Raw genomic sequence first — 13519 nt, 5'->3', positions numbered from 1 at the left:
TCATTTCCTGTTCCCAGAAGTTTGGATGTCCAAGGATATTTCAAATATTGAATAGTTAAAGGATATTTAAATGCAGACTCCTAGCTTGCTCCAATATAACTTAATTCACTGGGAGGGTCTATCAGTAGGATGAACTTTGCTGCAGGACTAAGCTTTAGTGGAACTTTATCTCAAAAAAAGTCTTTCTCAATTTTCTCTCTTACCATTTGAGATCTAAAACTGTTGACTCTTTTGACATTTTAAGGCCCCAAATTTCTGGAATCTCTCATTTCCCTTTACCTTCTTGTAAACCAGCCAATCTCCTGAAGTTATCTCCCTCTCTCTTTTTTAAATAACTTGGCAAAAACAATTGTCAATAGCAATTCGCATGTAGAACTAATACGCTGTTTTTCAGTCTCTTTCCTAATCTCACTAAGAACATGATTTGACTCTTCACCTACTGGGGCTATCAAATGTTTGACCTTTCCAGCCGCTGATATCAGTTTCCTATTGTCTTTGCCTGGCCTTTAGCCAGTGCCATATATTTTAGATTTTTGTTACATATCACCCACCCCACTTCTGGCACTAATTTCTATGCTAGAATAGAATAGGCTTAATCTGTGATAAGGGACAGCTCCAAAGATCTCAGTGGCTTAACATGTAAACGTTTATTTCCTGCTCACACAAAGTCCACTGTAAGTTTTTGATGGGAGGTAGGCACTCCACATAGATACTCTGGGACTCAGGCTGATTGAGGCTCCATCATCTAGAAAGTCATCAATTGCTCTGACAGGGGAAGAAAGAGTTGAGAAGTATACAAGAGCTTTCAATGTCTTAGCCTAGAAATGGACACATATCATTTCTGTTCATATTTATTTTATTGGCCAGAACTAGTCAAATGGCCCCACTCACTGCAAGGGAGCTGGGAATTTTAACCTCTTGTATTCCGGGGAAAGAAGGGGAAATTGTATTGGGGAGCATACTGTCTCACATACAGAAGACCTTGTAAAACTCATCTCCTAGGTAAGCTCTAGGGCTAGACTTTTGTCCCGTCTAGTCCTAAAGCCGTTACCCATGTGCAATGCTAGCAAACACTCTGAGTACATCAGCAGATTTGGTGTTTTGAAGTTCTACTCACTCCTTTGGTTACAGGCTTTCATCTAAAAATTGGCCCAGAAATTCCCCACTGGATTTTCAGCTCTTAAATATTTTTAATGTGTTAGAAGTAAAATATATATATTTTATCTAGCATTTTCCACTGTTTTCAGTGAAAGAGTTTATCTGCATAACCATGGAAATGTACTTTGGCTGGCACTGCGAGAACTCCCACCTCTGGGCGATCCCATTACCGAGATTTCTCGCTGCAGCCTCTTGTCTGCACTTCTTCTACTTGTCTTCGACTGGATCTTGGTCACTTATGATAGCCCTTGCACATGATGTAATCTGGGAATTATAACTTTTGACTTTGCCAAAAATTTAGCTTGCTTTTCATTTTTCTCTTTCCTTTGTTGCTTTTGAATGATTTCTAGGAAGAAAAGGGAAAATGCTCATTCATGTAGCTATGTTCATAATGGAAGACTGTTTTAACTCTAAATTTTATTCATGAAGAAAGGCTTGTTCTTTTGTTTTTAGTGTGAATTAAATGAATTGCTTTGAAACCAAAGAACCTTGTATTATCTACTCAATATGTGTTGCTCATGGACTCACGAAGTGTGCGTTAAGAAAGACCTTAAGCTCACGTAATATAAACTTTTGATGTTGTTTCTAGAGTAATTAATTCAAATTATTTAAGCTGGCCATATTAAGACTATCGGGATAGGAGCTTACACAGGTAATGAGGTGTTTGCTTTTGTTTTGCCAGGAGGCAAACTGGTCTTCATGCCATTCATGCCAGATATACTGTCAAGGTGTTCTTTGGACTATAGTAATTACTAATATAAATATAATGCACTTTAAAACTCTGTCTTTCTTCAGTCCTACTCTTCCACCACACAGAGTGTATTTAGCCAGTCAATATAAGCTGCTTTTGGTGGGGAGGATCAAAGAAATCCTAAGAAATATCCTAGGATTTGAAAATAATCGAGATCCAATTGTTGAAACACAGGGTAACAGAATGTCCTGATCCTGGTTTGACCAGGACAGTCCTGGTTTTCACCATTTCCAGGGTACTTAGTACCTCATTTCCCTCTAAGTGTCCCAGGGATGATAATCAATATAATGTCACCTTATTTAATACATGTCCCTTCAGCTGTTTTAAAAGTCATGCGTTTGGCAGTTAATCAGACTGACAACATTTATTTAAGGTTTAAACTAAGACAGAAAAATGTCTGCACTGCTGTGTCCCTTTTGTTTCCTCCCAATATTCTCCATAGGATCTCCTGATTTTGAAGATTTTCTATGAAGAAAATTCATAATAATTATGAGTCTTATTTATGTGCCACTCAATATATGTTGAATGAAGAAAATGACTTCACTTATCTGTTTGCATCAAATGGTTTTATTTTTGAGTGTAGTTTAGACCTCAGATTCTGTGGTTTCATGGTTATAGATGCACAAATCACATACAGCATGAGACACATTGAAAAACAAAGTCCTTCTTCATAAGTCTGAAATGTCACATTTCTCCCAAGGACCTAAGATTTTCTTTATGACTCTGCAGATACGTCTAGAAGTCTTCATTTGTCAGTTTGATGAATGTGCCACTAAATAAACTACCTTGGCATGTAAATCCTTTGCCCATGAAATCTTTAAAGACGATTGTCAAATGTTTCTTTGTAGTCTTTGATTCTATTGGTTTTCTGCTTCTAATGTGTCAGGAAATATAGCTGACTCTGGGGAGTAGTTTTCTTTTAAAGTTCTAGATAGCGGATGATTATAAAACCTAATAGAAAAGGTATCTTTCTCTTCTCATTTCGGTTAGACTTACATCAGAAAATACAATAGCTGACAGAGTAGTTGTAAACTACATTAATAATTCTAAAATTCAAAATTAATATAGTCTGCCATCTGGAGTTTTAACTAAACATTTTTAACATCTTTGAAATCCACAAAGAAAGTGTGTCTCTTGTCAAGTAACCAGAAGCTATAATTCAGCTTAGATTTTCATTGTTCTTGTATCAGATATTGCTCAGATTCATACCCCCTTTGCAATCAGTGTTATGCATTTGTATGTTGAGAATGTTCGCATTCAGCAAGTAGGTTTGTAATTCCTCGGGAGACAAGTTTTTGTTGTAAAGGACTAGCATCTATGTGCATGATCACTTCCTCTTTACATGCACTTTTGCGGAGTGATCTGGGATGTTCTTCATTTTTATGGACACAGTTGAAAGCCTTTGCTTTCAGCATTTATATTAAAGTGACATAACAAAATATAAGAACATTCAATCAATCAAGCAATCATTTAAAATTTAATGAACATTTACGATGTATTAGACTATGCTCGGCACTGAGATCACAAAGATGAGTAAAAAATAATCCCTGTGTCTAAGAAGCTCTTAGTCTAAGGAGAAGGCAAATTCATTAATGGATAATTATTTTAAAATGCGAAAGGTGAAGCAGTGATAAAGATAATGGTTTCTTTGCAAACCCCCACTTTTCTTCTCCCACATAGGCATGGGAGCACAGAAACCCTAGAGTGTAACTTGGTCCACTTTCCTGCAAGGAGAATCCTATGGTCTAACCCCACCCTGTCCTCTACTGGGAGCTGGGCTGCTAGGGCTTGGGGAAGCCTGAGAGTAGCTGCAGGACCCTGCCTGAGTATGCTCTGGACTTGAGTTTCTTTAGTTCTGCAACTCACTTGAAGACGTGCATGTGTTTACACAAGGTGCCTTACAGATCTGATTTGATGTGGAATCATCCACCTCTTACAGTAGAAAACCCAGTCTCCCAAAGGACCCCAGAAACAGACCCAGAAAGTCCTTTTGACAAGGCATTACTTGGGACTACATTGGGCCCGAGGAGATAGGAAGAACAGGATCTAGAGGGATCCGGTGATTGTAGGGTTGGTGGCAAGAAGTTGGATACCAACCGGATATGTTGGGCATTTGTCCAGCGTGGGACCTGCTCATGCTGTTTTTGCCCTACTAGATTCTGTTGACCTTAATCCTCTCTGAATCAGTCCAAGTGGCATTTTTGACAACAGGGTCATGGTTCCAAGCTCCTTTTCACACAGTTGGCAGCTCTGATCCTGTCCTGTCAGCGCTTTCCTCATTCTTAATTCTATTCATATTCATATTATTTCTCCCTCAGTAGGGTAGAGAATGTACGTTTCATCTCTTGTAATTAAGGATGTCTTACATAAAGATTTCTCATATAAAGAAAAAGCCACAACATTCACCACTGGGCTTGATAGAGCAAGGTCCTCAGCAGAAGCACGGCTGCTTGTCAAAGAAGATTCTGGCCCTGCTGGCAGGAAGTCCTGAGAGCCCTCCTCCCAGCAAGAGTGTCAGCCCGTACCTGCATGCCTGGCATTGAAGACACAGCTCTTCCTTCAGTCAGCAGCATGGAATACCTGTATTCAAGCTGCTTTGACCTTGAACTGACTGCTGACCAGCTGCTGTCAAATTCGTGTCTAGGCAAACAATATCTGCAGAAACCAGTCTGTGGACTAAACCAGTGCTGGTCAACGATGACCTTTTTACTAATCCAAGGTGATGTACAAATTGTAAAGACAATGTAGCAAGTTTGTTTGTTTGTTTGTTTTGAGGAAGATTGGCTGTGAGTTAACATCCTTGCCAGTCTTTCTGTATTTTGTATGTGGGATGCTGCCACAGCATGGCTTGATGAGCGGTGTGGGTCAGTGCCTGGGATCCGAACCCGCAAACCCGCCAAAGTGGAGCTTGTGAACTTAACCACTACACCACTGGGCTGGCCCTGCAAGTGTTTTATATAGCAAATTTATTCAGTTGAAAGGACTCTGAGATTGTTTTTACTTATCTTTAGGGTTAGAGGTCTTCTTATTAAAGGTGATAGATGGTTATTTTATTTTTAATGTTCTGTCAAGACAAAAGTTGTCAATTTTTTGTTGGTTCTACAAATTTGGGGGGAAGGTTTTGCTGCTCCATGAAACACTCAGTTTCTGATCTAAGAACCACTGATCTAAGAGTCTGGTATGCAACCATCCTCTACAGCTTTCTCAACCTTGGCATTTTTGACATTTTGGGCCAGATATTTCTTTGTTGTGGGAGCTGTCCTGTGCCTTGTAAGATGTTTAGCAGCATTGCTGGCCTCTACCCACTAGATACCAGTTAACAACTCACCCTATCCAGATCCAACCACTGAAAATGTCTCCAGATATTGGGTAAATGTCTCAGAGTGGCTTGGGGTGGGTGGGTGGCGGCTGTGGTAAAAAAGTTTGAAAGTTACTGTTCCAGAGACATTGTAAATTTTGCTTTATTTATTATTCTCTCATAAGGAATTTTTATTGCAATAAATGACTAGTCATGGCCAGTTGTATGGTGACCATAAATAAATGCAGGTAGCAAGGACAATAGGGCTATATAAAGTATGTATGTATTATTTTACCTTTGTTATTTTTATGCATATATAGACATATATTTTTGTCTCACAAAGATGCTGTAAGGCTTAATTGGTATTGACAAAGTATTTAACAATATCCAACTGAAGCATATTGTAGATAGATACAATATTATTATACATAACAGTATTTTGCATTACTATGTCACTTTTCACTTGAGACTCTAAATCCATTGATTCATTTGTTTCCTCAGTGTATGATTCTCAGTCCATCTTGGGGAAACTGAGGCACAAGCCAATGTTTGCCTGACATAATATAATAAAGTCAGGGAATTAATTAGGTCTCCCATTTCCTTTATAACACGCTAATGATTTTTACTATATTTTTATGTATAGTAAGTATATGTTTAGTGTATATTAAATATATTTTTATATTGTATTTTATATTGTGTTTTATTATAGTTTATAATTTTTACAGATGTATATTTCTCTTTGCTAGGCTGGCAGCCTCTTAGAAGTAGAGGTAGATCTTTTTCAGCTGTTTATCTCTCAGAGCCTGAGGGCTGTGGGCACACCATCATGGGCAGCTGGCAGGCATTAGGGAATGCCAGTTGCATTAGCCCCGTCCTCCAAAGAAACACTTTCATTATAGATTTGTGTTTTCAATGCTGGGCTTTTGGCTGCTATCTGAGATTGTCATAAGAAAAGGAACATTGCTGCATCTTTTGTAATAATCTAGTTATAATACAACTTAAAATATATGGTGGGATAATAAAGGCAGCATTCTGATCTTTATGGGAGCTGATTATCTTTACCTTCATGGACCCCTTCCTTCATAAAAAAAAAAAAGTTAAAAATGATACTTTATGACTGCATTGGTATAGACATGGATATAATCCAAGCTGGATTATATTCTTTTTTTGTGATTTAAAAATAATTAAAACACTCTCGTGGACCCCTAAAAGTATGGCGAGCCCTGGGCACTGTGCCTATGGTGTGCCTAATAAAGAGGTGGACCCTGGAGATAATACATTGAAATGTTAATTAGTGCTTTGCCCCTTCATTCCTATGCTCACAGGGAGGTATTCTAGTTTTATTGTGTCAAGGAAGAATGACCCAGTTGGCAACAAAAGAGCCAAATTCTTGGCTTTGGGGTTCAAAAACTTGGGTCTTAGGATGGCATCACAGATTTGGAAGGATAGATGAAGAGCTGGGCTTCTCTCCCATCGCAGATGAGTTCATGTACTGAAGATGGAGGAAACCAGAGAAGTTAAGAACATGCGGATTTGTCCAGGATCTCAAGTTGGAATTAAGACTTTGGAAATCCTAGAGCAGATTGGACCTATCACTGCCTAGTCCTCCATTTCCAGGGTACTGTTTTCAGAGCTGTTGAAGTGTGGGGCTTCTATGTGTCCCCCAAGTCCAGTATGGTGGGGACAGGAAACACACCCCTTTTTGGTGGGCCAGGCAAACAGCTCAGGGACAGCATCTGGCTTTCCAGGAACCTGGTTGGAGAGGGACCCAAGAAGGTTTTTAGTGGGCTAGATAGTGGCACCCTTGTGGTAAAGTGCCAGTCTACACAAGAGTCTGTGTGGCAGGACTAGGAGGACAACAGAGATCTGCATGGATCCATAATGGAAGATCACAGGAGAATGAGGATGTTTCCACTGATGCTAGCAAAGAGAGATGATGACAACAAAGATGGATTCTTGGCATGGTCATACCACACAAACCCTTTAGAATTGGAAGGGATCCAGAATTGACCAAGATTAAGGTTTTTCCTCTTGACAATATGAGCACTTGGAAAAAAATTAAGTACAATTATGGAAAAATAAAATTGCAATTCTTGCTCATCAGAATTTTTTGAAGCAGATTAGTATTCATTATACATAGATGTTTATGGTACTTTACAGTATTTGAAGGACCTTCCACCTTTATTTTTTTTCATTTTAACTCTTATAAAGAGCTTAAAAATTGTTTCTATTGTTTCTGTCCTCATTTTACACATGTGAAAATGGAAGCACAGAAAGGTTAAGCAACTTGCCCAAGGTCACACAGCTAGGCTTGGCTGAACAATGACTAAAACTTATGGCCCCATTTACTCTATCAATCCTGGTTCTTGATGTTGTTCAGTATTCTCCCTAAGGACTTCAGTGAGCACTGTGAGGCTCTCAAATAATGCTGGTATGGTGCCATAATGCTTTTAGTGTTTTGCAATTTAATGTTCAGATATGAGGAGTGTAGAGGGCTCACATGCTAGAGGTCTGCCACTCCACCCTGGGCTCTTTTGCTGCTGTGTTCTATGCAGAGCTCTGCATCTATGCTTGGAGGTGGAGAGAAAAGAATATAATTTGAGTGTGATGCAGGGGCCCACCCCCAGTGCAGTGGGATGAGGTGGGAGGCCAGTTTGTAAGGGGCCTCTTAATTTGGATGCTGGGTACCTCATCCAGATTAGTGAATGCTGTTCTGTTTACACAGCCCTGTGCCCACACTCACCACATTGTACATTTTTCTTGTTTAATTATCTGTGTCTCTCGCCAGACTGTGAGCAACTGAAAGCAGGGACCGTGCCAGGCAGGGAGCATCCCCATTGCATCCCCTGAACCTAGCAAAATGCCTGGCGTATTGTAGGTACTTAAAATATTTGCTGAGTGAGCGAACAAATGGATAGATGGATGGATGGATGAATTCTTGGGTACCTCAGTGTCCCTTACACAATCCTAGCCCTGTATCCCTTAATAGCAAGGCCCGTTCTGAGGGGTGTTTAGGTTCAGCTTCCTTTATCTCATCGGAGAAAGCTTTGTGAAAATAGCTACTTCTATCGTAGACCACTTCACTTTCTTTTCCTTCCCTATTCCCAGATCCCTCCTTTATTATTATTTCTAACCACCCTTTTAGTCAAGATGTTTGGAATATTTTTTCTTCTTCCATTTACATGTTTTAAAAACTGTTTTTTCTAGCTTATGTTTAATTGTCAGCTTCCTTTATACCCTTTGTAGAAGCAGGAAGCACATGTTATAAATCCATATGAGCAGATACTTCGCTCTCTCTTATTTTGAAAAAAAGTTGTAGTTAAAATTCGTGGTAGGAAAAATTTCTAAAGTGGCAAGTTGCCTTTCTGAGATATTACTGTGTCTTATTTTAGAATTTACTTTCAGTAACTAATTTATATTATTAACTAAGATTCACTTTATTGGAGTCACTGAATAATTGCTGTGTTGGATAAGTATTGTTTTGTGATATTATTAGGTTTATCACATGTGCTAAGGTGTTTTTAGGAAGTAGGCTCGGCATTACTTGAAAAGAGATGGAAAATAATGTATATGTACCAAATCCAGTAAATTTATAATTAAAACAATGTCACAAATACGCTAAATTTTCATTGGGTAATTTTTTAAAAATTTAAATACAGCAGATGATAAATAAGCTTTATCCCTTAACAGATTCTAAATTTTTTCTTAAGGCACCATGACAGAGAAGCTTATCCCAAAGATTATGATATAGAGGGTCCTGAGGAAGTAAAAAAACTGTGTAATTCAACGTATTGGCGATTGGGAACCGATGAGCCCCCAGTAAGTAGCTGCTGCTAATTCCTTTCGGTCTGGAATCTTCCTCCTAGTGAGACATGGAAAAGCAAAGGGAGGAGCACTTTGTCAGTGCCACCCCTCTCGCAGTTACTCAGGAAGGCGACTCAGCCATTGTGTGCTTCAGCGACCTCACCTGCAAAATGTGTGCACTGCATAAGGTTATCAGGGAAATTAGATGAGATAAAGCAAATAAGGGGCTAACTCCGTGTCTGGCACATACAAGTGCTCAAAAAATTATTACTGCGATTGTGATGCTGCTGCTGCACCTGCAGCGTCTCGTTGGATGTCTCTCTTCACTTTCACAATAACCTTGTGGAGTAGGTATTATTATCTCTATTTTACAGACAGGGACAAACTCCTAGAGGTTAAGCAACTTACTCAAAGTCACACAGCTAAGGAGTGGAAGAGTGAGAGTTTGAACCCAGTTCTTTGATTTCCAATCTTTTGTACTTGCCTTAAGGTGGTGGCATCATGAGGAATTAAAACAGGCTACTAATATTCTCATAACGTTTGTACAACCTAGTTACAAAGCGAATATTCATTGTTTAATTTCTGTTTGAATTGCTGTCAGTGGGTTACTGCTTGGCTATTTAGGTGTCTGTCCAATCAGCATGAGGCGGGAGCTCAACTCCCCAAAAACCTCCAAATTGTGTCCTATAATGTTAAGAGCTTTGTGGATAGTTGAAGCCTCAGTTTAGCCTTATAGGATGGTCTTGGGGCCCTTGGAACTGGTAATTTGACAAGGGTGGATGTGAATGTGTTGAGAAGACTGGGTTTGTATCACATTCTGCCATCAAAAGCTGGGCTAGTTTGAAATAGGGCAGGCCTAGGAAGATCCATAATTCTACATTGGAAATGGTTCTAGAAGATTTTCTGTTCTCCAAGGTTATGGGAATGAATTAGCTTGGCATGGTCTGTGACTTTTCCTCCCTTTCTCAATGAACAGAGAGTAATATGGATAGCGTGAAAAATGGGGACTTATTATAAAGATACAGATGCCTGGATATGTGGAACCAGGAAACTTACAGGAACAAAACAACTTTAAATCAAGACAACTCTCTCTCTCTAACACACACACACACACGCACACACGCACACACACGCACAGTCTCTCTTGGCATCTCTATTTCTCTCTGCTCCATTGTTCTATCGCCCCACAACCCAAATCGCTGAGCCATTCTGATGGTTCCCTCAGTTTCCATTCCACCCTGCCCTCTTGCCTTTGCCTCAGGCTGCCTCATTGATCATTAGCCAGTGTCTGATGGGGCTCTTGAGTCTGATGCCCAACTCAGTCAATAGCCACCCTGCCCCACTGCCCCAAATCCAGCTGAATCTTGCTTTCTTGAAAATGAGGCTGTGGTCAGGACAAGAGCAAGTAGGACAAGGCAGGCATTGCCTGGCATGCTCTTAGCATCTTTGTCCCTTAAAATACATTTATTTTTGGTCTCTAAATGAAAATGTTCTTTGTCTCTGGGTTGTGGGAGGAAGTGAGATGAAGTGAAATATGAGTTGTAGGAACCTCATACATTCACTCCTTACATTCTATGCATTATAACAGTCAAGCCTCAGGTTTAATAGAGGATGTATGAATATAATAATATTTACCTTCTCGATGACTTTTATTCATGGTCATTGAAATCTTGTCCTTTCTCTACTAGTTTTGTAGGATGTATTAGATAGGAAGGAAAATAGATCAAGGAGTCACTGTTTCTGATCAAACTGCTATTCTCATATCTTGATAGTAAGTTACTTTTTTCTATAGACTTTTCATATATAAAGCACTTGTTCATCCTTCTTGTTTCTTGTTCTTCTCAACAAAGTTATACAGTTGACAAGAAAGATATTATTATTCCAGTTCTAAACCTAGACTCACTGATCTTAAATGACTCACCTGAGGTCCCAGGTGAAACAAGAAGGAGAGGGATAGAGGCACAGAGCCTCCATACCTTCATGTCAGGTGGGATGCTGGATGTGGCAGGAAGACGGATGAGTTCCTCTTTCTCTTGTCACAGGGTTTTGATAGAGGCCTAAACACTAGAACACTCTTGATAGTTGGTAAGAACACGCATCCTAGAGCAAGATACTCAACCACCTAGGCAGGCCCTACTGAGATTCTAAACTAGGTCAAGCCAGTATGAGTGGTTACATCTTTGAAGACTAGAGTCGAAAGAGGATTTATTTAGTTACTGATTGTGTGTCTCTCCTTCCTCATTTGAGAGGGCTTTCAAGGGAACCATTCAGAGAGATTAATATCTGTGCCCTGGAATTTGGAGGACATAGGGTCCAGGCATATGACACAGACCTGAGAACCTAAAGGTGTGAGATCATACCTGATCTGACAGAGCAGAGAGGGAGAGAGAGAGACCGAGAGGGAGAGAGAGCAAGCAGTCCTTGAAGCAGGGATGGTGGTGGTCAAGGATGTATGAGTGTAAGTTTACCCCTTGGACCTAGTGAACAGAATTTTCTAGAGCACTCTTGAAAGAGCTGCCTAGGGTAGGAGCAGGGGGCAAAGAAACCCAGCACAAGAGACTTACCAGATACCCAAAGCTCAGGAAAGGAGTTACAATCAGCCAGGAGGAGAAGCTTTGCCTGCTTCCAGCAAGCTGCAGTTGGAGGTCCTAGTAACAGAACCTCTGGAAACAATTACAAATGTGTCCCATGAGAAAAGTCCTTTTTGAATGTCCTCTAAGTCCAGGGCCACTAGCACAGGGCAAGAGAATAAGGGCCGCTTAACACTATGGCTTTTTGCCTCACATCCTCCCATTAGCCAGACCTTGGAGAGGCCTATGGGGGTGGTGGTGGGAGTAGATGAGAGAGGCCCAGAAGGGAAACAGCACTTGAGCAAAGCCCCACTTGCTTCAGGCTTTCAGGCCTAAAGCAGGACCTAACTGGGAAGGAGAGAAGCTTACATCTAGTACAGGTAAATGTTTTGATTATTTCACTGTACTGGAAAATTTCATAACTGAAATGAGATCCTTCTTGAGATTGAGGGGCCCAGAAAAGCTATGGGACTTGCCTAAAATTTCCATTAAGCAAAAGGAAAGAACCAGCCATCCATGTGGGATGGAAGGAGCAGCTTGATTAAAATAAAGTTGCTTCATGATTGCATCCTACTGATGCAGTAGGAGCAATTCAATAAGATAATTACATGAATAGTGACTCATTTCATCCTCTGGACAATTCTTCGGGCAGGTACCACACAAGACCTGCATTGTGTAGATGAGGAAACTGAGGCAAGTGAAGCTTAATCACTTGTTCAAAGTCAAACAGCTAGCAAGTATTTTAAAAATTAAAATCCATTTTTCTCCTCTGGTTCCAAAGTCTAAGATCTTAAATGCTTTTCCAAACTGCCTCTTGGAGAGCCAAATTGCTCCGCTCCCAGCCTGGTGGGCTTTTTACCCCATGACACTACATCATCCTCCTTGCAGAAAAATGGACCTGATTTTTTTTTTTCACTCTGGCTTGGGCATTGTGTACATTTCACTGCATATGTATTGAGGCTTTGATTTCTTGCATCTTAGCTATAACCTCTGTCCAGTTTCCTAAAATTATGTCACACACGTGCTGGCTAGCCCTATTTCCATCTGTTTCCCCTCCTAACTGCCTTCTTAGCATTTTTGTTCTTTTGCAAGATTGCTGCTGAGTAATTGATTCCTATGTCCACTAGTGTTTCTGTTTAGCTGGTTGAAGGTCTCCTTGCCCTTAAATGCTGCCGCTGGGGCTAATGTGAGCATCATTTATATGTACCAGGATTTAAAATGAAACTTTGTTTGTCTACATTTTGGCTGAGACTCCAAAAAGCCAAGAAAAGAACCATAGTCCATGTGCCAAAGTGAAATATTCAGCCACTTAGGTGAGACCTTCGAAGAAGATGGTGCCCTTAGGCCACCACTCGCATGAAGGATATAAGAGGATTGAAATCCAAGAAGCCAAAAGAGGAGTTTGAGAGTAGAGACAGGGTTTTGGAAAAGATGTGCTGTAAGTGTCAGCTGAAAACCACCTTTGATGCCTGATGAAGTTACAGCTACAAGGCTCTGGGGATCTGTCTGAAGCAGTAGAGCAGAAAGAAGGGAACTAGCCACATGTACATCAGTGGTGGAACGAGGATGAGTGAGTGGTCAGGCCCAGATGTGGCTTTTGGGGATCAAGTGTGGGCCATGTGGAAGAGAAAGATAACACGGAGCCAATTCAGAGCCTGCCCAAGAGCCCCTCAGTTAGGGATGGGAGGGGAATCAGCTGGATTCCCAGGGGCTGAGGCAGGACATTTAAGTCCAGCCAGTGGCATCCTGTGTCATGTAACATGCCATTGAATGCTCCGAGAAAGGATCTACCAGAACACTCCAAGAAAGTCAACTTTGAACTTCTACCAATGCCAGAGAGCATCAGAGACAGACATGCCAAGAGGAAACCAAAACAGGATAACTCTTCCACCTTTCTTGCCTTTACCTCTCTCCTTCCTCGTATCCCCATACCCTTGG

The 13519-nt window shown here is 40.5% G+C and overlaps 1 protein-coding gene across 6 annotated transcripts in view; it reads left to right on the top strand.

The window, feature by feature from the left end:
• Window positions 1-13519, top strand: part of CFAP95 (cilia and flagella associated protein 95) — a 104746-nt gene that overhangs the window by 11523 nt on the left and 79704 nt on the right. For all 6 annotated transcript variants that reach the window (XM_070495942.1, XM_070495941.1, XM_070495940.1 and 3 more), the window contains exon 2: window positions 8918-9026. In XM_070495942.1, the coding sequence (XP_070352043.1) occupies window positions 8918-9026 (109 nt within the window). The remainder of the gene's footprint in view (window positions 1-8917; window positions 9027-13519) is intronic.

The sequence above is a fragment of the Equus asinus genome, chromosome 23, assembly GCF_041296235.1.
Source record: "Equus asinus isolate D_3611 breed Donkey chromosome 23, EquAss-T2T_v2, whole genome shotgun sequence".
Lineage (NCBI taxonomy): Eukaryota > Metazoa > Chordata > Mammalia > Perissodactyla > Equidae > Equus > Equus asinus.
Note: the sequence above shows the minus strand (reverse complement) of the source record. Positions and strands in the feature narration are given on the sequence as shown.